We start from the raw sequence: 26,000 nt of genomic DNA on the forward strand, positions 1-26,000 counted from the left end.
ATTAAATGGGAAAAATATTTGAATTAAATCAAACCCGAATCTAAACAGCCAATCAGAAAAAAAAGCCAGAAACAAATGAAAAAACACAAGGAAAATGTAAAAAAGTAAATGCGTTAAAATGCTATCTATTAATTTGAAGGAAAAAAATTAAATCTGAATCATGACATCAGAAACAGCTTTCATCCTGGCCTCCATCCCAATAATAAAATACTGCCACCCACCCAGTGCCACCCTCCCCCCCCGAGGCAATAAGGGTTAGGTAGGGCACCTTGCCCCCTTGCATATATGGCTGTGGCGCGTGATCTAGCCCCATCCAGAGCTGCCTCCTGTGTCTCTTGGGGCTTCCGGAGCTCAGTGGCATCATCAGCATGGCCACAAGTACCAGCATCAGGCTGGGCAACCAAAAGTGCGGAAATGGGAACAGAGCTATTCTTACCTGCATCAAGTTAACCAATGGTGGAGGAAACTTTCCTAAAGTTAGTTTAGAGGAAGAATCATAGAAACATAGAATTTGACAGCAGATAAGAATAATTCGCCATTTCATAGTCTGCCCATTTTCCTGTTGGGAAAGACTGAAACCTTCAGATGAGACCTCAAGGTGCTTTACATTGTTTTCCGTGTTGGCCCTATAAAAAGTATCAACTTCAACCTGGAGAGGAGAAAGAGGAGAGGAGAAAGCTGAAAGAAGTGGAGGAGTCTCCTGTGAACTGCGTCAGCTATTTAGCTCAGAATCTGTGTATTTCTACCCTTTTTCTATCCTATTCTTACATGTTTCTTTCTAATTACATACCATATTATGTACTGTTTACATTCACCAGTAAACAATGTGGCCCATATGTTTGGCCCGGAGTGCATGCCTTTCATAGCAAACTGATAGAACATACTCAGCAATGTAAACGACATATGACCTCCTGTGTATCTTCTCATTCGTGGGAGCTGGCAGTGGTTTCAAGTCACCCAAGCTCAATCATTAGCGTGCAGGAATTCTCATTGATTTAATCATACAGTATACAGGGCCGGCCACCCTCTTCTTGCTGTGGGAGCTTCACTGGGCTTGGCCCTTCACAATTTGTAGTGAATTTGGTGTCATGAACCTGCATCTCTCCTACTCTCTTGGTAACGCTTTAAGGAATACTCAAAGTGCTCATGATATCAAGTATTACTGGCACACATCTGTCACCAAAGGGACTGCAGACAACAACTATTAGAAAGAACCCAGCGATGGTGATAATGCTGGGTGTTCATTCTACAATTTAACAGTAAAATACAATCATAAAAGAATGCCTGATAGGACCCCAAATCTTCACACCAGGGCACCTCGGGGACAACTGACAACTCTCTTGTGGTCCACATGATCAAAGTGATCACTTATCAGATTAGCTGTTGATGGTCCTTGTGGGGCCAAAGCCCCAAGATTTTGAGAGGAAGCCAAGTCTTAATGAGAAAATAAGGAAAAAGGTTCCCAGATTTAAAGACTCGGTTATTACAGGGGCCACGTAATCCTCTGGCTGAGTTAACACAAGTGAAGACCCCTCATTTTTTAAAATAAATTAGTGTACAGAAGAACATGTTTGGCCATAATATCCTTTCTTGATATCAAAATGCTTTCTTGAAGCTGACGCAGCCTTTTCTATTGCTTTCAAATTCTGAATACTTCCCTGCGTGAATAAAGTTGCTGAGTCTGATTTTGTCGAATTGATTAAACTGTTAAAACAATCCCAAATGAACCAAGTCGATACTACCTTTGTGTCAAATACACACGCAATTCCACTGGTTTTTTTTAATATCAGCAGAAAAAGAAGGTGCTATAGGGAAGAAGAATTGATTGTCTTTCCAAAGAGCACACCTTGTATTCATCATATTCTCCGTTATATAGATATATATATATATATATATATAATGTTGGTCTTACGATAAATGGCATGTGTTTTGTCTTCTACAGGCTGACGGCCTTATTGACAGGGAACATCAGAACTTCTCGGACGCATCTTTGGAGTACATATTTAAAGTACAAGAGGTTCAAGAAAAAAAGAAGTTTGAATTTGTGGAACCTGTAAGTAGAATTATTATGTCATTTTATTTTAATGTGCAATTTTAATGTGTGGCTACTGGTTTACTTGTTGCTGATAAGAGCTGGCGTGCCTGTGGACTACGTTTTAATACACCAATGAGCATGCAGACCTGTTCGGTGCTTGCACACAGTTATGAACATGGGCAAGCCAAGCCTGGTGTGGCACTAGCCAAGCTGTGGCCTGCCAGACTGCAGCTCCACTCACAAGCCATGCACGCTTGCTGAATACCAGTGGTTTTGCATGGTGTCCACCCATGCTTGGCTGCGACTTACATGGCTTAAATTAAGCCATGCGTTGGGCGTTAGTCCATCTTAAAAGTTCTTTAGCTGTCATTTTAACAAAATGCCCATGAATACTGACATTGAAGAGTACAAACACATCCACGTGAGTTCCCGAAAGTAACGAAGCTACATGGCGGTGACAGGAAAAGCACAAACCTGCTAACCTGGACTACTGCCTGTAACGTTGCGTATTAAAGATACTAAAACACTGACCCATCGTTTGTACCTTATAGACCTTCTTAATGTATTAATTTATATTTAATGTGACACCCAGAATGACACCCAGACTGACACCCAGAATGACACAATGTTACTTTCATTGTTGGCTGTGTGTGAATTTTTTGATGTCTTTATGATACTCCCCACCTGGCTCCCATAAGGATATATAGACAAAGAGTTAAATAATACATATCTATCTATCTATCTATCTATCTATCTATCTATCTATCTATCTATCTATCTATCTATCTATCTATCTATCTACCTATCTATCTACCTATCTATCTATCTATCTACCTATCTATCTATCTATCTATCTATCTATCTATCTATCTATCTATCTATCTATCTATCTATCTATCAACACCTAGGAACAGTATAAACACTTAATATACTGATCATGTACGCAGATACATTATACGACTAATCTCTTCCATTGACTAGTTGGGCTCTAATATAAGTCTCTATTTGACCTTGTGTGAGCCCATCGTCTTGTCTGCTTGTTCTAACGCTCCCAAATTGACAACTGTGGAAATTATTAAAAATAGAGCTGACATTTTTATAGCGTTTGCATATGTTATTCGGCAGCACTGAGCCCTGATGTGTTATTTTATGAGACAGGTGAACACTTTCAAAAGGCATTCGCTATACCTGGAAAGACATTTATGAATTCTTTGGATTTAAGCTGATTCTGTAATCGTATGACTCTTTGAATATTGTAATGGAAGTAAATAATTTGTCTTTGTAATTTATCTGAGAATTCCACTTTCGTTTGCATATTGTAACTCCGTGTAATTTAGTCGCACGACATTGGTTTTCGATGAGTGTTTCTAAGTGAACGTAGACAAATTGGAACATGGTTTGTCGTGTTATTAAAAGACCTTTATGTAGGCATATATGAACATAACCTGATACTTTACTCACATGTATTTTACATTTGGGAAATTGTTCTTGCTGTTTTTGGGGAAAAGGGTGGACTTTATTTATAAAAGGCAAACATAGCATAATAAAAGTGACTCAGACCTCCACGCGTTCCAACCATTCATAGATACAGCAGAAGACAACCAGTTATCTTATTTGGTTCTTTGGATAACTCTTGCTTGATTAAAGCTTACAGAGATATCTTTCCACCTCTGTGTTTCTCTGATAGCTCCAGGGACAGTCTTAGCCCCAGGAATCCCAGGCAGATGCCTAGGGGTACTGGGCAGTGGTGTATTCTTTCTAGGTCAGACGTGGTGGCAGCCCTTGGACCGCTTTGCCAATGGATGTCCCGATTTAGAAGAGCTCAGAATGTTTGGTGGATATGAGTGTATCACAATGTTCTACCGCCCTGAAAGCCACAATAATGTTTAGTCAAATCAGAGGCAAAGGAGATAATGTGGTTATAAATTAAATTGTGTGAACATACAATAATGTACAAACATAATGCTATCTAAAACGGAAAGATTGGCCCTGGATATCTCTGTTGTCGATGCCCGCTACTGCCAGCAACACATCTAAATGCAGGACTGTTGCTAGAGTGCTTCCCGGTGTCTTAACCCGACCATGTAACAGTAGCCAGTAGAAGAATGAGTATTGACTCTTACTAATGATGCTACTGATCAAATTGTATTGGCAAATATTAATCCTAACCAAGCTTCCAAGTGATTTCTCCACTACCGACTCACAGGGCTGTAGTTACCTGGCTGAGATTTTGAGCCATTTTGGTACCACTTCTGCTTTGTGCCAGTCTTCTGGCACCATGCTTGTCAAGAGAGGATCTTGAAGATCCAACGCAGTGGTCTGGTTATTTTTTGGCTACGTTCTGTCCGAACAATGGATCATAAGTTTAACCCCTTCCGTACCGGTGACGTACCTGGTACTTCCTGGTTGGGTGTCAACCAAAGGCCAGGACGTACCATGTACGTCATCGTTGATGCGCGATCCAGCGTCACTATGGACGCTGGGATCGCGAGGGGCGGCTGCTACCGCTGGGTGTCCCCAGCGATCCGTAGCAGCCACTCCCCCTCAATTCCGTGCACGTGATCGGTTTGAAGCGAATCACGACCACGGAATTAAAATATTTAAATAAAACTGCGGTCTTCAAGGGAAGATGCAGTACGAGAACGCCGGTATGGACGGGGTTAAAGATATTCCACTTACCTTCTTCCTGCAAATGAGTCGTCCCAGTCAATTAGCTCAAGGGTTCCACTTAACCTGTTGAAGCTGACTTTCCTAAAAGTCTGTGTTTTGGTGTTTGCCGGCATTGCTGAAAAAATACGATTTCAAATATAAAACCTTTTGGGCACAAAAGTTCAACCATTTAAAGCCATTTAAAGATTAATAACAAAAACAGAAGAAAAAACTAAATGCTATAAATCATCCAATTTATAACTCCGTGTTTAGCTCAACATCTTATCTGTTGAATATTAATTTGAAAAAAAAATCAAACGTCTTCAGATTCAAAAAAACTAAAAGTGAATTCCATATTTTTAAAATATTTATATTTGAATGCTGTTTTAACCCCGTTACGAGGTTATACACACGGTAGATCGGAAATGTAAGAAAATAAACAAATTAGACAATAGTAAATGGTTTCATTTTTCGCTTTTACCCACAAGATGTTTCTGCTTGAAAGTCGCGTGTACTTTCTGTCAAACGCACCGTGAAGTCCAGCCTGACAGGCGTAAGATCATTGTTCAATATTAAAGCTCGTAAACATTCGTTCTTGCCGGTGGCAGTGCTATGCTGTTATCTCAAAGGATGTTATATGCTGGCACACATCTAAAGCGGGCTTCTCACTTTCTTATTCATTTATGAGGATTTTTTATGGAGGGATTCCCATATTAATTCTGGCTACAGGGATGCCCGGTATGCTGACATAATTTAAGATTCCACTTGACCGAATGTCTCTACCAAGCACTGGTCCATGCTGTTCTCTCTAGCGCGATTTACACCTCTGTTAGTATCTGCCTATTTTAAAGGTCAACGCTGAAGTGGAGATCCATAGTCTTTTGCGATTCATCTTCTGAATGCTCCTTTTATTTCTCATTAAAGAGAAAGTTTTTTGCCCCACCAACGATGAATGCATAAAGTACTTCAATATTATTATTATTTATTGTTTTATATAGCGCCATGAAATTCCGTAGCGCTGTACAGTGGGTGGACAGGACACAACAAGTAGTATATAACATAACAATTTGACTTACAGATACAACAGGTGAGGATGGCCCTGCTCAAAGGAGCTTACAATCTAGAGGATGCCTTATTTTACCTAAAGGGGTATACCAGTGCTGTATACAGTAATAACCCCCCCAGCGCTGTATATAATAACAAAACCCCCAGCGCTGCATACAGTAATAAAATCCAGTGCTGTATACAGTAATAACCCCCCCAGCACTGTATACAGTAACCCCCCAGTGCTGTGTACAGTAATGTCAGTGGGCAAAAACCTGGTTTAATCTCCTTTTGTTTCAATAAACTCCCTTTATCTGCAGACATGGAGGCGGCCATTGTTGTCAGTCATGTGATATGTTGGGTGATTTTCATGCTCAAACACCACACTGAGCTGATGCTTTATGCCAGTCTACAAACATTATATTATGTAAGAACATATATATATAATAAAGAAAACAGCACAATGTCTTTAAAGAAACATATTTCAATTACTTCATTTTTAGTCCCCTTTAAAAAAAATCACAATCTGGTGGTTTGCAAAATAAATAAACTTGAAAAAAAAACATTAACGTCTTCTATTTTAAATGCTGATAGTCAGCCACTTCTTCAATCTATCCTTACCATACCAGAAGGAAATTCTATAGAAAAGCTTCCACGGTCCAAATGCATCAAAGTTTTCTGGTTCACCCTTCTACATTTTTATGTAGCCGGTGCCTTGGACAATGATGTGACGTTCACTGGGCATTAGAAATAAAAGTAAAAAAATTAAAATTGCCCTGGTTTTTCTTTAATAAAATCATTAAACTGTGTTTTTTGCTGTTCTTCTGGCTCGATACCAACTTGGTGGTAACCCAAGTCTTTGACACTGGATACGGCTTATCACAGGCTGTAATTCTTCTTAACATCTACATTTGAATGCCGAACTGGATACATTTCTAGACTAAGAAAGCTGTAGACAATAGCTGAATGGCAATCGGCAGGTGCGGTATGTTATTGATGGCACCGTAAACGGTGTAAATTCTATGCAATTTACCTTGTGCTTCATTCCCAAGAACTTAATTTATGTGTTTTAGTGAAATATTCAGAGGTATAATATAGTATGAATAAGTCTCCTGAGTAGCACCTTTATAAATCCCGGATATACAGATAACAAAATCAAAATAATTTCTCTTTATAGGGGCAGTAATCTGTATATGATAATATTTCAGTGGGTTTTTTTGTTATATTTAATTGTGCCACTAGTTTTCTGTGCCTTTGTGGTCAGTGATTTGAATCCTGGATGTATCTGTTTTTATTGGCTTTTGTTTCAAATAAATCATTTAGTTTCTCTCTGTAACTCTTCTTATTACGCGTTTCTTCTAAAATCGAGAACATCTTGAGACAATAGAAGGTGAATCAGAGAGAAAAAAAAAGAATATATATATATATATATATATATATATATTTATATACTTAAACTTCTGTGTGTGTTATTTGTGTAAAGGTTTTTTTATTTGAAGACATTAAATATCTCGACATTACCAGAGCCTCGGAAGTTAATAAAACTTTAAACAGTAAAATATGGCCCACAAATCTTCGAGCTGTGTTTGGACTCGACGTTCAATGTTATCTGTCAGCCAAGCTGCCTTTTTTCTTTCACCTGAATAAGGCATCTTAACGAAAAAGTTCCTGAAAAGTGAAGGATAAACAAGCCATGTTTCATATCACCTGGACCTATATTTTTTTTTTACTCCTGTCAATGCTGCATTGTGGTAGAACTAAAGTTGTCTAGGTCTGAAAACCGTCACCATGAATGAGAAATTGATTTTCCGCTGGGCCTTTTTAAGTTACGGTAATCAAAGGGGGGGGGGGTTGATTTCATTGTTGGTGTTTGGAGAGAATTAGAAGACAAGTCCTGTCTGGCCACCAGTGAGCGATAACAACTCACGCTTACCTTTACCGGCACTCGCACGAGAGGATAAGAGCACGTTATGTGGCCAAACACACGTCATTTATCAGCCGCTGGTCATTTTTATTTTCAGTATGTGGTTAGAGGTGTTAACTCTTTACCAAGACTTAAGTGAAGCACAGATGAGAATGAGAGTATGTTTCAATTACACAATTTAATGTCTAAATCCCCTTTTTTCAGTTGCTAAAAGCATTCATACCTCCCAACAGCCTCGGCAGCTGCCCCACTGGCCCGTTAATGCAGGCAGTGAGAATAGCCCAGGGAGCTCCAAAATCCAGCACAGACCTTCATCGCAGCTCTCATCTGTCCTCCATGTAACGTTCTAGAAATGAGTGTCGCAAGGGGGCTTTTCTGGTAAGGTGAGCGAGTGGTGCAGCTCTATCCCTGCTGACTTCTAGCGTCAGCCTTTCCTCTCCCTGTCTCTTGCACATTACTATTTTAGGGCCGTAGAAAACCGCGATACTCTCAGCCAACAATCCAAGCTCTTAGTCTTTCTTCCTCTGGTGTCCCTCTTTTCTAACAGCTGTGAGTTGGGCGCCAAAGAGGACTGTCCCTTCTATGTAGAAGGTACATTGGCTGGATCCGTGTTTGATTATAGTAGATGAACGATTGGTTTATGATGCAGGCATTGGGCGATCGGACGAGAGTATTTGGTCTTTTATTAAATCGGGATGCTTGTCGTTTGGTAGGGTAAGGCATGCAAAGGCATAAACCTGGCCATCCGCAGGCAGTGGACTGATGTATCTGTAAGTTAAAATGAAATAAGACTGATCTCTTTGCGTGGGAGACATTTATACTGCAGCTGTTTGCACAAAAGTTCACCTTTTACAAAATGTTTATGCATTCAAACGTAAAAAGTCTGATTTAAAAAGAATAAAAAAAATGGACATGTTGATGATCCTACGATTTTTTTTGTAACGCTGCTTGCAATTTAGAATAAGAAATATGAATGTATGAGAAACTCATTTCTAGACCAGCTGAAGCTGAGATCTCTACTTCCTGTTCCCCTGATCTGCATAATTATTCCTCCCCGTTAAGTTATTCCGCCCTCCTATTGGAAGCTGGTTCAGGAAACCTCTCTAAGGTCTAGATAAGGACAAGGGAGAGAACTTCATGATAAGAAGTTTGATTAGTTATAAAGACTTTGCCACAATTTACCAATTAACTGCCTCAGTAAGTGGCAATTGCCCCTTATAACCATATGCCTTCGGATCCATTACACTGATTTAATAAAGAGGTTGTTTGAATAAATGAATATATGTGTAATAAAAGCTCTGTAGGTGAAAGATCTAAAAATAAAACCACAACATGGTGTAGATGTGGAGTGACTATGTCTCCGGCGCTCCCTGCTGCAAAATCTTGTTTGCTGACATCAGCACTCTTTGTAAATATGGTTGGAGTCGGCCCTGGTAGGTTATAACATTTTTTAAAAAGTTTTGTGGTATCCAAGTGGATTAGACATAGTATTAACTAGGGCTGCAACTAACGATTATTTTAATAATCGATTAGTTGGCCGATTATTTTTTCGATTAATCGATTAATCGGATAAAAAAATTAATTTTTTTTTTCATTTAAAATAATGTAATAAAAAACGTACAATTTACACTTTCATCCCTTTATCACAACGGCCTCTCTCTATTCACCTTCTTATTTTACTGATATAATAATAAAAGCTACAAGAACCCAAACACAGTGTTTCTCAAACTAGGTTTTAATACAAAGTTATTAGTAAATATTAATTCATATGTTAACTATTTTTCATATTTAATAAAAACTATGAGAAAAAAGCCTTGTTTATATTTTTTTTATTTACCAAACTGCCCCCGGTTATGCACATCTGACCCCCAGCTTGCCACTCTGCCCCCATATATGCCTTATACCTCTTATATGCCAGTGATATGCAACTGAGCCCCCTGATATACCTTTTACCCCCAGATATGTTTTATGCCCCCCCTGATATGCCTAATATCGATATGCCTTATACCCCCTATTTGCCCTGAAATTCATAATACCCCCATACACCACTATAACTCACCCATACACCACTCTGGCTCCTCCCCCTCCCATACACCACTCTGGCTCCTCCCCCTCCCATACACCACTCTGGCTCCTGCCCCTCCCATACACCACTCAGGCTCCTCCCCCTCCCATACACCACTCTGCCTCCTCCGCCTCCCATACATCACTTTGGCTCCTCCCCCTCCCATACTACACTCTGCCTCCTCCCCCTCCCATACTCCACTCTGTCTCCTCCCCCCTCCCATACACCACTCTGCCTCCTCTCCCTCCCATACATCACTTTGCCTCCTCCCCCTCCCATACACCACTCTGGCTCCTCCCCCTCCCATATACCACTCTGGCTCCTCCCCCCTCCCATACACCACTCTGGCTCCTGCCCCTCCCATATACCACTGGCTCCTCCCCCTCCCATACACCACTCTGCCTCCTCTCCCTCCCATACATCACTTTGCCTCCTCCCCTCCCATACACCACTCTGGCTCCTCCCCCTCCCATATACCACTCTGGCTCCTCCCCCTCCCATACACCACTCTGGCTCCTGCCCCTCCCATATACCACTGGCTCCTCCCCCTCCCATACACCACTCTGCCTCCTCCCCCTCCCATACATCACTTTGGCTCCTCCCCCTCCCATACTACACTCTGCCTCCTCCCCCTCCCATACTCCACTCTGCCTCCTCCCCCCTCCCATACACCACTCTGCCTCCTCCCCCCTCCCATACACCACTCTGCCTCCTCCCCCCTCCCATACACCACTCTGCCTCCTCCCCCTCCCATACATCACTCTGCCTCCTCCCCCTCCCATATACTACTTTGCCCCCTCCCATACTCCACTCTGGCTCCTCCCCCTCCCATACTCCACTCTGGCCCCTCCCCCTCCCATACACCACTCTGCCTCCTCCCCCTCCCATACATCACTTTGGCTCCTCCCCCTCCCATACATCACTTTGCCTCCTCCCCCCTCCCATACTCCACTCTGCCTCCTGTCAGCCACGGAGGTTCACAAGACACCAGGGAGCCGGGTAGAGAAGCAGAGTGCCGTATGGGAGGGGGAGGAGCCAGAGTGGTGTATGGGAGGGTGGATCCCATACACCCCTCTGACTCCTACCCCTCTGCCTCTCTACCTCTCTGGCTCCGTTACTGACAGGAACTTTCACTGCAGCTTCATAGAAGCCTCAGCGTAAGTGAAGGTGAGTAACGGAGGCTGTCTGTGCGATGCAGACCCCCACCGGCTGACAGAGAGGATGATCCTCTGTCAGCCGGTGGGGGTCTAAACGATGCGCACGGACAGCCTCCGTTCCTGCCCTTCACTTACGCTGAGGCTTCTATGAAGTCAGTAACGGAGCCGGGTAGAGAGGCAGAGTGATGTATGGGAGGGGGGAGGAGTCAGAGGGGTGTATGGGAGGGGGAGAGAGACGGAAGTGAGAGACCTGCCGACAGTGAGGGGAATCCAGGTCCCCTGCAGCGTTGCGGGGGATCTGGATTCTAGTGTTATAATCCGATCTCTGAGGTCGGATTATAATTTTTATAATCGATAAAAATCGATTCGATTAATCGATAATGAAAATCGTTGACAACGATTTTCATTATCGATTATTATCGATTTTATCGATTAGTTGTTTCAGCCCTAGTATTAACTACCACCAGGAGAGTATAACCATGAACCATGTATGGGGCCCGGGCAAGCAGGAAAGCCTGTCCTCCCTGTTCCTTCTTGGGTCCTCTTATTGGCCCTTGTGGCCCATTACCTGGGACCGGGTCCTCCCGAGTGTTTGTGATCGATGGCCCCCTTTGTAGACTATGGGATCCGATGGCCTCATTGCAAGCTTTAGGGCTTGTTAGTCCTATTGCAATCATGGGGGTCATGGGGAAGGATGGTGGGAGGAGCATGGGGCGGGGCAGTAGGAGGAGAATGGGGCAGGGTAGTGGGAGGGTCATGGGAAGGGGTGGGGGGGAGAAGCATGGGGTGGGACGGGGTAAAGTGCCCCTTTCTTTAGGTTTGTACTGGGACCCATGATTGATGGTGACCCAATACCTACTCACAGAGTTACTGGGATAAAGTTCCTGTAGATTGGACCTTATATGCTTCAGATCCCCTGTGTCTTCTGTATGATGGAAACACCCCTGTACATACAGGTTTACGTATATCCCCTAAAAGTAGGAGACCTTTCCCGCTTAATGCTGTGGCTGGTATGTTTCATCTCATCAAAGCTCCACCAGAAATGGGAGTAGAAGAATAAGTGAGAATCTCAAGGTTTATTTCTTCTGAATGAAATAGAATTGAGCCCCCCCCATCTACTCACACTACTCTCATCAAGTAGAATTACTATAGCTCAAATTGCTAAAATTCTGATTTAAATCAAGTGTTCTCATAAAAAAAGGAACATTAAAAACTTTCCACGTTAAACACAAATTAACCGTCCTTTTCCACGTTGATTTCTATCGTAAAGCTGTTGATTCACGCCTCATCCTATGCAAACGTGTTACCAATCATACTTGCTAAACTTGACACGTTCCCTTGACTAGGCAGTTTAACGCGACCCCGGGATACGTTGGATCAATATAAAGGAGAGCACATCAGTTTTCGGCAGTGACTTTATAACACGTATCATTCCTAACAGTTCTGTGAGACATATTGATTCGCCAGCTTTGATAATCTTAAGTAGTAGTTAAAAGTTAAAAACAAGTAGAGGTCCTCTCCAAAACTCCGCTTCTCAAATTGCACATCTGTTAGAATATTATAGAATTCTAAAAACATCTGTGCAAGATCTAATTGTAACGTGTTACGTCAAAAGGCAAGTTTGGCTTAATACAAACTATTAAATTAAGGAAACCTTAGAAGGGGAAAATTAATAAAATCCCATATGGTTATAGGTGCTTCAAACCCACGATTTTCACATTAACCTTTGTTATCCAGACACTATGCAACACAGTTCTTAGATCTTCTCACAAAGCTGTTCCAAGATTGCTTTTTTCCCCGGCTGAAATAATTTTGTCCAACAGCGATGGGCAGTAGGAGAACGGTACATCTCTGATGTGGATGGCTATGTATCAAGGTGGTCCTGTTTGGGCACAAACCTGGCTGTGTACATCATTACTGGTATTAGCTGGGCCCATCCAGATAAAAGGTCATCTCCCTTTTTGATACGTTGGTCCTCAGAAGACTTTTCATATGAATAGGATGAGCATGGAGCAGAGATCCAAAATCTTTGGCATGTATAGGCATTGTGTCTATGGATGAGAACATCAGCATTGTACAAGAGAGATCTGAACCATCTGTTGCCTTATATATACATCGTCGAGGCTTCTTTTGCCCCCCTCTCGGGTACCAGGTTGACTTTGATACGTTTAGGGCATTTTCTTTGGATCCCTTGGTCCAAGCAGCTGGCTGATTCCCCTGGCACTAAGACAAGGTAACAATGTCACCAGAACTTGTTAACAAATAATGAAGACTTTTTTCCATACACCCCATCGTCTTCAGTGAATTGGCATTTTTCTTTTATGTGAAAAGATTTACTTTCACCCGAAATCTCCACTTTATTCAAGTCCTCTTGAGAGAGAGAGAGAGGACAAGAGAAATTGCAGCTTGCCCTGACTTTATCACCTTGCATAATTTAATGTCATCAGCAGAAATAAAGTCTTTGCGTTCATCGCCTACCTCAAGGTCAATAATAAACATGTTAAAAAGCACCGGTATTAAATCTTGAGGTTCTCTACTTAAATCTGTATGTTGGCTATTTATGGCCTATTATTTAACCAGTTCTCAATCTCGGTGCAGATATTGGCATCCAAGAAAATTCCATTTTAAAGCTTCACTTAATTAATGCCACAAAATATAATACAACAGTTCAGCCATTTCTTTTTGTCTTGAACATAAATACATGTTTTTGTAAACTACAAAAAAGAGAGCGATATTCCAGTATCTTAACTCACCATCATTCAGATGAAAGCTCACACAGATGAAAAATATCCGGTGGTCCTTCATATTATTATTATATAAATATGTATTTAAATCTGATAATGTGGCTATGATGTCAACTGTGGTGGCATGACATCACAGCACTCTCTACCCAAATAAGGTCATGAAAGCATTTTTACTCTCATTACCTGTCCATTTTCCTTGAGAACATATATTCCACCATGCATTTGATGTCCTAGCTGCAAAAGCCAGTGGGGGATTGGGCAGGTAGTGGGTGTGGCTTCACATCACTCCCCTTCCCTGGAGAATGAGGCGAGTGACCCGGAGACCCGGGAGCAGCTTCACCAGGAGACTCCAGGTCAAACCACGAGAGTTCCCAGGTATGGCAAAGAGGGGCAGTTTAGTTTTAAGTTGCGAGTTCAGAGGCACAATGAGTATCCGGATTTTACAAATACTTTTTTGTGACCTATTGATAGGTAACTGAAGGAAGTTAATTAAAAAAATCCAGAAAGTGGTAAAATTGGTTTGTAATGATAGGAATATGCAATTTAAGATTATTAGCTATGTAATTACAAACTTGAAGCATTTAATACCAAAAGCTTGGTTTCTAGCTTGCCCTGCGTCAGACCTACTCCATACCTCCCAAGTGTCCCTCTTTACGAGAGTCAGACCCTCCTTACGACTTAAATGCCCCCTTGATATCCCTCTTTTTAAGTAGCAGGTTATATTATAACCGGCCGTGCTGTATGTATAATTTTCTTCTACCATATGTTATGTTATAACAGGTTAATGAATTTTATATGAGATCGGGGTTTCATGTAAAAAGTGATACTGGTGCAATGGGTTAAGAATAGTCTTATCACCGTAGCAACCAACTGGTCCAACCAGCTAGAACTGATTCCAGTTCTTTTTAGATTTTTTTTATACATTCTTCAACATTAAAATTGCTTTGTGTACATAATCCCTGTTGTGTGCACAGTACAATTGTAATACTTGTGCACATATTTGTGTTTCTTCCGCGCACATTCTTTTCATATTTTTAGCTTTTTCCCTTTTCATTGCACAATTCTTGCATATGCTTCGAGCCAAAAAAACCCTTAAAAAGTCATTTGCCACAAGCATGTTCTCACCTATTTTGTCTTCAAAGCCCTTTTCTGCTTAATATGCATGAGGAGCTTTCAATTGCAATAGTTTTATTTTCTTTGGTTTCTGCTCCGTTTGGCCTTTTGTGTCCCTCTCTGCACTCCCGTTACTTCTGAATGAAGTTCTGTTCTGTCTGGAACAGAGAAAAAAAAATACAATGAAATGCTTTAGACCGTGTTTCAATTTCTTGCTGTGACCCTGTATCAAGTTCTATCTTTTTGTTTTTTTTATTTATTTATGACCTCAAAATATACACCAGTAAATACACTCCTGTAGGAAGCCTTCCTTATCCCTACTTTGTGTTACGGGCTTTACAAAGACAGATAGATACAATATCTACACTTGTAAGCAGATAGATCGTTAGTTAATAATAATAATAATGCCCCTTATGCACGATAGCTGCCAACAGTCCTGAATTGGAGGCACAGTTTGTCCCGGCTGAAAGCTCCTCAAGCAAGTATGCCATTTATTGTCACCTTCATTCGATAAAGAGGAGGATAAAATGTATTTGAACACTCGAAAAATAAAAATGGGCAAGCCATTAAAGAGCAAGTGGTGGTTTAGTTGGGAATGAGAGGGGATCTATGCATTATTTGGTGGTTTTGAGGGTAACTGTGCACTATGAACGCCTACAATGGCCATAACGCATAGCTTCATGGACAAGAAGGACATTTGCCCCATTTGAATTTTCTGGTCAATGTAAAGCATGTTATTGATCTCGGAGGCTCAGGCGTTCACAGCTGTTTCCAGAGACTCCAGGGCAAGCTTTGATCTTCAGGTAGGAGTCCAAGTTTATCTTTGGCTCCACCAACTTACCCCCCAATTCTGCCCATTCTTCAGCCCGTGAAGTGCACACGGTGATAAAATTAAATAAGGGAAAGAAATGAAGGAACTAAATGATGAACAATCAGAATACAGTAGAAGCTTCAATCTTTAAACCAAAAACACTCAAGACTAAAGCCAAGATGAGGACACAAGCTGATGCTTTTTCTGGGACATTTGTGCTTTTATATTCAAATTAAAAATGACTGGTTATCAATAAGTGGTAAGTATTAAGTCTATCTGAAAGTAATATTTATTATTCTATATAGTGCCGTCAGATTCCGCAGCGCTCCCAGTTTTTTCATAATTCATTTTGTTTGGTGGCAAGTAGGACCTTTGGTTTCTGGTCCAGTAGGTGATCTCTGTGTCCATCTACTATTTTAACATAGCAAAGTTCCTCATGGCAATGCCCTGTAGCAGGTCAGCATCCTAGGCAGCTACTTAGTACAGGACCATAAATAATTACCTACCTTGCCCAGACCTAACCCCACGTCCCTTTATTCTTTATCAGCTGCCAGCGCCCTTCACCTCCCACCAAGGAGGATAAGAAGCTTAATAGAGAAATTATAAAAATCAAGTATAAATAAATGATATGTTCATGTAGTTTAAGTAGTTTTGATGGCCGGGTGGAATGGATAGTTCTGTCTTTAGACGGAATTACGTTGGTTTATCACATGTTTGTTTATTTAGTGTGTGTAATATTACAGAGATAACGGAGTGCTGCTGGTGTCATTAGCCCCGGGGCTGTATTCTCACTGCGTCCAGGGGCAGAAAGACACACGGAGAAGCTGAGTCGGAATCTTAGATCTTAAGCTGTGTTTACAAACATATTCTATATTCTATTCTATATTATATATATATTTAAAGCACATGCTATAACATGAAGTCGGCGTCCTTTTAAACATTGCACCACCTGTTGCACTCTTGCAGTGTAAAATGTGAACTATGAAACCTGTGTTGAAATGATGTTTAGTAGAGCAGGCAGGGAAAAATGGTCAGTGTGTTACGGATCAAAATGTAACACGGAAACTGACGGCGGATAAGACCCATTCGGCCCGTCTAGTCTGCCCATTGTTCCTGATGTAGAGACTCAGACCTTAATCAGTCCTTGGTGTTTAGATTCATGATAGTTATACAGCTATCCTGTGCGTGTTTAAATGCCCTCACTATATTAGCCTCTACCACGTCTGCAGGGAGACTGTACCACCTATCTACCACCCACTTAGTAAAGTAAAAAACAAAGTGACCAACTGCTTAATAAGGGATTTTACAGCAGCTGCTGCCAAAAACTCTCAGATTATTATTATTATTATTATTTTTATCATTGATAGGATAGTGTATATGTAGTTATTCATACCGGGTTGATCCTCTCTGACTGCAACCTTTACTTCTGTGCAAACTGCCATTGCAATACTAACTGTATTCCATAATTAATTCAGTGCTGTAAATATCAGAGAGTATCCCGGCATTTTTCCTTTAAGTTATTCCTTGTATCACTTCAAAAGTATGACTTGTTGCTCAAAATTCTAATTGTCTCCCTGACATTTATAGCACTTTTACCAGAACACTTTCTTGTGCTGTGCCGTAGTAATGATTGGGGAGCCTGTCCTAAACTGGAATACTAGTGACTCCTAGTGGGCATGTAAAGCATTGCAGACATAGATATGAAGCACTTCAGACGATGTGAACTGGATCTCGCTGTCTGAATATATAGCTCACACTCTGTTAACATGAATATTATTGGGTCTATTCACTCAGCAAAGAATTAGTGAGAATTTCAAGGGACGCACAAGAGAATTTCAAAACTGAGGCCAAAATAGTTGGAATTGTTGAAAAACAGCTGAATTGGAGATTTTTGGAAACTGTTTTGGCCCCTACTAACATGCTTTCATACACACACATACACACTAACATACTTTCACACACTAATGTACTTACACACACTAACATACGCAAACACACATGCACTAACATACTTAGACACGTGTACTTCCACGTACATACTAACATACTTCCACACACTAACATACTTCCACACACATACTGACATACATAGATGACAACCATATGAAGAGTTTATACTTCATTTAGGATGTATATATATATATATATATATATATATATATATATATATATATATATATACATATATATATATACATATATATACACACACACACACACACACACACACATACTATATATATTTCCCCAACATGTTTTTTTGCACATGCTCAGTAGGACTCACATTGAAATCACTAGGAAGAACCAGCATTTAATCACACGTATGTTGTGTGAGAGCGCTACAAGAGGTATACTTACCAAATTCAACATTAAACAGAGATCTCGCTGTCTAACTCCAATAACTAAACTATGGATGCTCCACTTTGCATGCAGTAAAGTCAACACAAAATAAACAATGCATTAAAAATAATAATTTTAATGGGTGAGTGCTCAAAGCATGACAATGGCCTGAACTAATGTATGTGTCAATGGTTATGATTGTTTGTCCTTATAAAGTGGGCAAGCCCTACTCCACCTACTACACCAGCAACCCAGGCGAGTAGGAGAAGTCTGCCAAAACTGTGTAATCCCAAATGTTGGCAACCAAGCGCATAGGGAACGCCAAGACACAGTTCACTTAGAGTGCTGCGCTGCTTCTGCGCATGTTCCTTAGAGGCTGGGTTAAGAATGTCACCAAGTTCTAGACCATCTGTGGTTCTGGCTCACAGCATGGCACGTTATAGCACTGAATACAGTCAGGAGAAGCAGTGATCAAACACTCCATGGCACATTGAGGCTGTGTGGCCACCTTTTAGATCTCAAACATGTGACACTTTGCGTAACCCGGAAGTCGCTCGGAAAAGTTGATCATTTACAGGTGAACCTGGACATGGAGATTAATGTTGAAACATTATTTATTTAGCGATTGCATAAAAGCAGCTAGCGGATGCGCTATTTTCTTTCCATGGATAGAATGACTCCTGAAGCGCGAGAGACTCTGACCCCCTCCGTCCCGATATATTCTGCTGTCAGCTTACACACCGTTTTGACAAGTGGGGCATGTGCATCTAGCGAAAAAAAAAAAGATAAACAGATTCGCCTTAGGAGATCACGTCTGTCCCAGTAGCCAATTCTTTTAATAAACTAGACAGAGAACCCTAGTAAGAGGTTAAACAAACTCCCCCGTAATCCTCCCTATTGGGAAATTGCACAGGATAATAGCATTTGTTTTATTTGATAGATTTCGGTGCATTTTTATAGTCTCAAAAGACCAAGACGTAGCTGTCAAAATTTCCCCGAACGTCGTTCTGCTGCCATCTCGTGGATTTGGCTGAGTTTATTATTTAATTAATAAATTCAATTTAATTCATATGAGACATTACATTTTTCTCTCTTTTATATTTTTCTCTCTTTGTATTAAATAATCATTAAGTGAATAAGAAACAAAAATGAAAACATATTAAACTATTAAATTAAAATTGTACATTGTATGGAAAACCAGTGTACATCTAAACGAATATCATTTGTAAAAATATGCATTTTATTCTTAAAAGCTCAAAACCAACACGTCTTGTAAAATAATTCTTTAATTTTAATAAGTAATATTTTTCCTAATTTGTGATTCTGTCTTTAAATGGAAGTGGACCTTTCAAATATTTGAAATTCCAAAAACAAATTTGCTTACGGCCAACTAATCTGAATCTGCCATCAGAAACAGGTTCAGCCAGTGCCCGTTTATCACGAGTTCTGTAATAAAAGTACATTGGACGCTGTCCCGAGCAGCTGCATGGGGAAGGGACCTCTCTCCTGCGGAGCGGGGTCACCAGCGAAGTGAAGTCTTGGGAATATTGTACTCACAGCAGAGAACAGCACATGCTGACCAGATGTCAAAACCAGTTCCCGTTTTACTTTATCTTCTAAATAATAATCATGCCAGCTTTCTGTTATGTAGATGAAATGTACTTTCTACCTAGTCCAAGCGAACTTTACTTGGCTAAAGTAGTGGCTAAAAGCGTCCCGCCTTAATTGGTTAACTGTCATGGTAGAGGGAGTGGGGTGTAGTGCAGGGTCATTTTTGGGGATAGAGCTGTGGTCGCTTGCATCTTCCGATATTGTTTTAAGATAAAGTATGGAAGCCGATAATTTATAGCACAAAAGGGAAAGGGGTTACAGTGTGGTAATAGAATTCAAACATACTCTATATGATATGTAGACACCTGACCATCACACCTATATGAGCTTGTTGGGCATCCCATTCCAAAACCATGAGCATTAATATGACGTTGACCCCCCTTTGTGGCTACAACAGCCTCCACTCTTCTGGGAAGGCTTTCCGCCATACTTTGTAGTGTTTCTGTGGGAATTTGTGCCCATTCACCCCAAAGACAAAGAGCTTTGTGTGCGGGGGCCACAATCATGCTGAAACGGTGAAGGGCCTTCCCCAAACGAGTGTTGCAAAGTTGGAAGCAAACGATTGTATAAAATGTCTCTGTATGCCGTTCACTGGAACTAAGGGGCCTAAACCCAGAACATCAGCCCCAGACCGTTATCCCTCCTCCACGTTACAGCAGTCACTATGTAGGTTGTGTTCTCCTGACATCCACCAAACCCAGATTAGTCCATCAGACTTCCAGATAGACTTCACTCCATAGAACCCATTGACGTGTACTTAAAAGAAGGAGAAATGTTAGTACAAGAGGTCCTAATCAAAAACTAGAAGGTCAGAAGCTTGGATTAAATGCAATGACGTTTTACTTTACTCAGAGGATGGTAGGTGGAGCAACCTCCCAGCAGAAGAGATAGAGGCTAATACAGTGAGGGAATTTAAACATGCATGGGATGGGCATATGGCTATCCTGAATATAAGACATAGACCAAGGACTGATTTACATCAGTAAAAATAGGCAAACTAGATGGGCTGAAGGAGCAAGAATGGAGGTCAAAACATAGAGGTCAAAACCCCTTAGGTTCTGAGCCTTATGGCCATGAAGTCATTGAAGTATTTGGTCTATCAGCCCAAATGAAAACCATTGCACACCTCTATAGCAAACAGCAAAAACTCCCTTAATGGTAGCACACGGTAACCCTTCACATTAGCGTTCGCTTCAATTTCATGGACGCGCAACTTCTTCTCTAGCATTGTTTGGTTCTTTATTTGGACCTGCATGAAGATAAGGACCTATCTATTCAGAACTTTCCCAATGCCAAGTGTTGGGTTATTGGTCCGTTCTGTTGTTAGAACAATCATAATGTCCATTAATCTAGACATATGGGCACTTGATACGCCACCTACATTCACCAGAAGCTGAAGACATTTTCAAGATGCTGAAGTGGATTAGAGATGACTGTTAATTAAATATTCGAGGTCCTCTACAACACGTATATTTGGGGGTTTTCTCCAGGAGACTGGGAACTTTCTCTTTCCCCGTCTACCACAATTTGTTCTTGTTTTCTTAAGCAGAACACCGTAAAGCTCTAATGTACGTTCTACGCTAGAGGACTCTATTCTCCGGCTATGGAATATTTATCATCTACAATTACAGGTTTCACGCAATCTTGTAATCTAACCACGGAACTCTTCAAATAATTTATTCCCGAGGTGAAACGTTTAATTATAATAACTGTTTTTCTTTTCGATTGGATTTAAGGATTAAAGACAGCTTTCCTTAAGGGATGAATAGCCCACAGCTTCTCCTCATGTTCCAGCCATATATATAACCCAACCTCGCAGAGCGTCTCCTTAGAAATAAATTCCATGCTATTAATTGCACTGTATGCTTATCAGTGATAAATACGTTTGCGGTGTGTGCTGCTTCCATTTTATATTATTCACGGCTTTCTTTATTTCGCCTTACAGCTCTTGGCCTTTCTCCAGGGTCTCTTTACCTTCTACCATGAGGGATACGAGTTGGCGCAGGAATTCACGCCGTACAAAGAGCAGCTGCAGTTTAATTTACAGAATGTAAGTCATTGCCTACCTTATTACTTCAGCCACATGAATCATTGAATCTTAGTATAAGAAACGCGAGCTTGAAATGTGTTTTGGATCCAAAATCAATGATTGGATACGATACGGAAAGAAAAAAAAAATCAAAATACACATGAAATCCTTTATTTAATCCTCCCAAAGGTAAGAGGGGCTCGCCACGTCAGAACGTAATACTTTTAGTAGCGGCAAAAATAAATATTTTACCCACAGCAAATAAAAATAATTCTAGACAGAAGCATGTGGGGTTTTTTTGTAAATATATATTTTTTTTTATATAAATTACTGTTGCGCTGAAGCTAAATTTCCACATTTGTTTTGTTTGAAAAAATGCAGGGGTGTAAAAAAAACAAAAAAAAAACAAGCAGACGCAACTTTTTCACCATCACAATAACAGAAATAGCCATGTCATCAAACTGTACTTAATGTACCAAACTTGAGGGTTTGTCATTAATATATATAAGAACCCCCCCCCCCGCTATATAACTATAGAATGATATGTACGGAACCGGCATCCTTTATAGATAATTGCAGCTGGAACGCCACCAATTCGGATGTAGCTGTAAATTTTGTTGCGTTTTTTTTTTATGCTAAAACCACTGAAATATTTATTTATATATTTATAATGTGATTGCACCTGATTGTCCTTCTACATGTGACTGCCCAAAACAATCATGTATTGGTGAGATTCGGAAAAAGGCTTCTTAATCCCACCAATATATGCTCTCCAAAAAACAATCAGTCAGAGCTGCAGCTTCCCACCCCCTCGACGGTCTCACATTTTGCGCCACTTATTTGTTGCTCGAAGAAGCCAGTTAGCGGTAGGAAAGCACTTCCATCGAAACCAGATGATCGCTGGAGTGTCCCTTTATTGTTATTTTTTATTAAGCGCCAATAAATTACGCAGCGCTGTACACTTTAAATTAGGTAGTTAACACACTTAACAAATATACATTAACACACACAGACACATCAAGAGTTGAGAACCCGGCTTGTGAGCTGCCATCTAGCCTTATGGCCATCTAGCCTTATGGTACTTGTATAGGCCCCGCTAGAGAGCTTACAATCTAATGGAATAGTATGTGCAATTAAAACAAAAGAAGGGGTAAAAAGAGGGAGAAGTAGCTCTTGTAGCAGTAATTAGGGGTAAGTGGTTTCAGGGTGCAGAAGGATGTAGCAATAAAACGAAGAGAGGTGTGGGTTAGTGCTTGGCTTCAGGTGGTGGCTAGCAGAGGGCCTGGGATGTCACAGGAAAGTTGCAGGTCTGGCAAAGAATCTCCAAATGAGATTCTTGGAAGGGCCTCTCTCTTCATACGGTGACTAGCAGAGGGCTTGTGGTGTTACCTTTAATCCCAATAGAAGCTGAAAAAAGTAAAGACACAAAATAAACAATGCATTGATAAATTAGGCGGAAAAAAAAACACATTTTCTCAAAGAACAGTAAATATAACAGTAACATGTAAAGGAAAAAACAAACCCAGTCATAAATTACACAACTTAGAAATTGCTCCTTAGATTTAAGCACCTATATTTCTATTAAACTATTATGTGGGTACCTTAAAACTTATCTGGCAATTTATTAATTGTGGTTAAGACCTTAAAAAGATCTCCATTGATCGTACACACCAACTATTATCCCAATCTGGCTTTGCCCCTGATGATGTCCTTTATACAGGTGTCATAAAGGCTTTATAGGCAACATCTAAAGAGATATCAGTCGGATTCTGTGGATTTATTATGTATTGTTCTTCTATGCAAACATAATCCTCTCCAGGTATGGCCACCTCGTGTGAAAAGCATTGATATGTTTCTGAATGCTCAGCGTGAATGAACACAGAGTTCTGCCGTGACTAGATAAGCTCCTTTTTCATTCCTAGACACGGAATAACTTTGAAAGCACCCGCCTGGAAATGGAGAAGTTAATGCAAAGGATGAAGTCTGCAGACCAAGATTATCGACCCCCAAGTCAGTGGACGATGGAAGGCTACCTCTACGTTCAGGAAAAAAGTGAGTCGCACGCACCTGAGCAGGCCTTTCATTTTCTTGCCTTTTTAGCTTTATGGAACAATGTCCACTTTTGATCTTTCCATATGAGATAGACTATTGTCTCCATGCACAAAAGGGACAATCCTGAACACCAGCCGCCCCTTCTTCTCATTGTGCTGACTTTGACGTTTTATCGCTGTGACGGAGGGGACGGTTAAAAAAAAAAGAACTAATTTTCCATCCCTATTATACTAATTCTCAGTCTGTGGTACATGTAATCCCTGGGGGTACTTCTTGTGGTTCCAGGAGGTATTTGTTTATTAGGGGTAATTAGCAAAATCAGATACTAGGGGTACAACACAACAAAGCAAGAACTGATCTTATGCCCAGTGAGTAGCATACAGAAAACATCGATCTGCGGCATAACTATTGGGGATTCCGTCACACTATACAAGTCCTATTTTTCATGGCTATATTGCTTACCAAGGAGCTGAATCAGTGGGACTGCACCGCATTGTAACCCAAATGAGACTATTATCTGTTTTTTCGCTCTTCAGCTAATAAAATGTAAACACACAACACAAATATGATTATTGAATAAGATAACAGTATTCATATGTTCGGATCTATTACTGAGCCGCAGCGCTGCCTTGTTAATTTGCTCAGCTTGTGATACCAGGCATTATCTGCCTGCTGTACAGCTGACCTTTGTAGCGTAAGCATAATTATCTCACTTCCAAAATGTAAGAAGTAGCTCTAATCATTCCTCAGCGTTCCTCTTACCCCCTCAGTTGTCAGTCTGTTTTATAATGTGCATGGTGATGATGTGTGGACTCTTTGCATATTTCTGGGATCTCAGGGGTCTGGGATACTTCTGGGGTCTATACTAAGGCCTGTGGGACCTCTCAGTGGAAGTGGTAACACAGTGAAGGAAATTAAACATGCAAGAGATGGACAAATGGCTCCTGAATCAAAGACAAGACCATTGACTGATTAAGGTCTGAGTCTCTACATTGGGGAAAATGGGCAAGTAGATGTAGATGGGGCGAATAGTCCTTATCTGCAACCAAATCTGTGTTTCTATGATTTTACTATCTATCCAGCAATGTTTGGTCCTTCATCTTTTGTGATGATGAAGGAGAGTACAGTAGCATGAGCCGCATGTACCCAGCAGGTGACCAAACGGATGTCATTTATCAGCTACTGTCCTTCAAACACTAGGGTCCACTTAAATCCCTAGTCCAGCCCTGTGTTTTTTTTGTCTGCTTTGTTTTTTGGGGGAATTTCGCCAAGGATGGTGCTGGATGGCCTAATACTGGCCATGTTTGATGTCTGTATGTCTGTTGTCATCATACATTTATTCAAAGGAAACGAGTAGAGTCAGGGTGATAGCTTCGTTGTTAAACGTAGTAGAATTGGAGTGCAGCCTTTCAAGACAACTTAGGTCTGTAATTGAGATAGGTTTCTAGGGCTAACATGGTACCACCCTCTACTTTATATAAATGATATGTTAGTGTCAGAGTACGTTAGTGTTTGTTTGTGTTAGTATGAATATCTGGGTTTGTTAGTGTCTTGGTGCGCTTGTGTTACTACATGTTAGTGTTGTGTTAGTGTCTTGATGTTGGTTGTGTTTGTAAGTGTTAGTGTCTGGACCTGTGTGTCTAGGTGTGTGTGTTAGTGCCCCTCTCTAAGCCAGGCGATGGATCTGCCCCTGGTCTAAGTATGTGTGTATGTGAAAATGTGTGTCACTGCATATGTGAGTTACCCAGGAGAATGCAAGGGACCGATGGGACACTGCCTTGTCATTAAAAGAGTTAACATCATACATACCAACATACTAACGTTGAAACATGGCAGCGCAAGCCTTCACCCTCAATGAGCAGTGTCATGACATCACATTGTCCTCTGCCCTCATTATGTGAGACATGGCATATTGTTCTAACCATGGAACACTTCATTTCATCTTCCTTTCCTGCATATAGATGACATTTCCCATCTTAATTCAGCATAAGTACACCTGTTCTTGCAAATTTGAGACAGTTGTCAGCTATGTATTAGATTTGTTAAATGTCATCACAGTAAATAGGACATATAACAAGCAATGTAATAGTTCAACAAGTAAAACATGTAGTAATGAAAATGGTTCTGAGATATACAAGCATGACGATGGAGGTCATTTAAAACAGAAGATAAAAAGATTATAAAGAAGATATGTTTAGTTATAGAGTTTAGTTGTAACGTTTTCCATGTTAAAGTAGTGTATTTGAAAGCTTTATAGGTTCCTGACATGTGAAGGCCAAGACACCCCAACCTATTAGAGCCTGTCTGACATTATCAATAACAATTTCCAATGACCGCTTTCACGAAAAACAGAGATATTAACAGCTTGACCCTTGAAATTTAGCTTTTCCGAGTAATCGGTGTAATTGTGAGAAATTAGACAAAGC

General features: G+C 40.7%; 1 protein-coding gene across 1 annotated transcript in view; it reads left to right on the plus strand.

Annotated features, from left to right (window-relative positions):
• LOC149288809 (rho GTPase-activating protein 42-like) overlaps window positions 1-26,000 on the plus strand; it is a 148,400-nt gene that overhangs the window by 107,388 nt on the left and 15,012 nt on the right. Inside the window, exons 6-8 of the mRNA XM_089491143.1 lie at window positions 1,943-2,053; window positions 21,439-21,543; window positions 23,445-23,574. Coding sequence (XP_089347269.1) covers window positions 1,943-2,053; window positions 21,439-21,543; window positions 23,445-23,574 — 346 coding nt within the window. The remainder of the gene's footprint in view (window positions 1-1,942; window positions 2,054-21,438; window positions 21,544-23,444; window positions 23,575-26,000) is intronic.

The sequence above is a fragment of the Sceloporus occidentalis genome, unplaced genomic scaffold, assembly GCF_023333645.1.
Source record: "Sceloporus occidentalis isolate IW3139 unplaced genomic scaffold, rSceOcc1.0.p SCAF_49, whole genome shotgun sequence".
Lineage (NCBI taxonomy): Eukaryota > Metazoa > Chordata > Lepidosauria > Squamata > Phrynosomatidae > Sceloporus > Sceloporus occidentalis.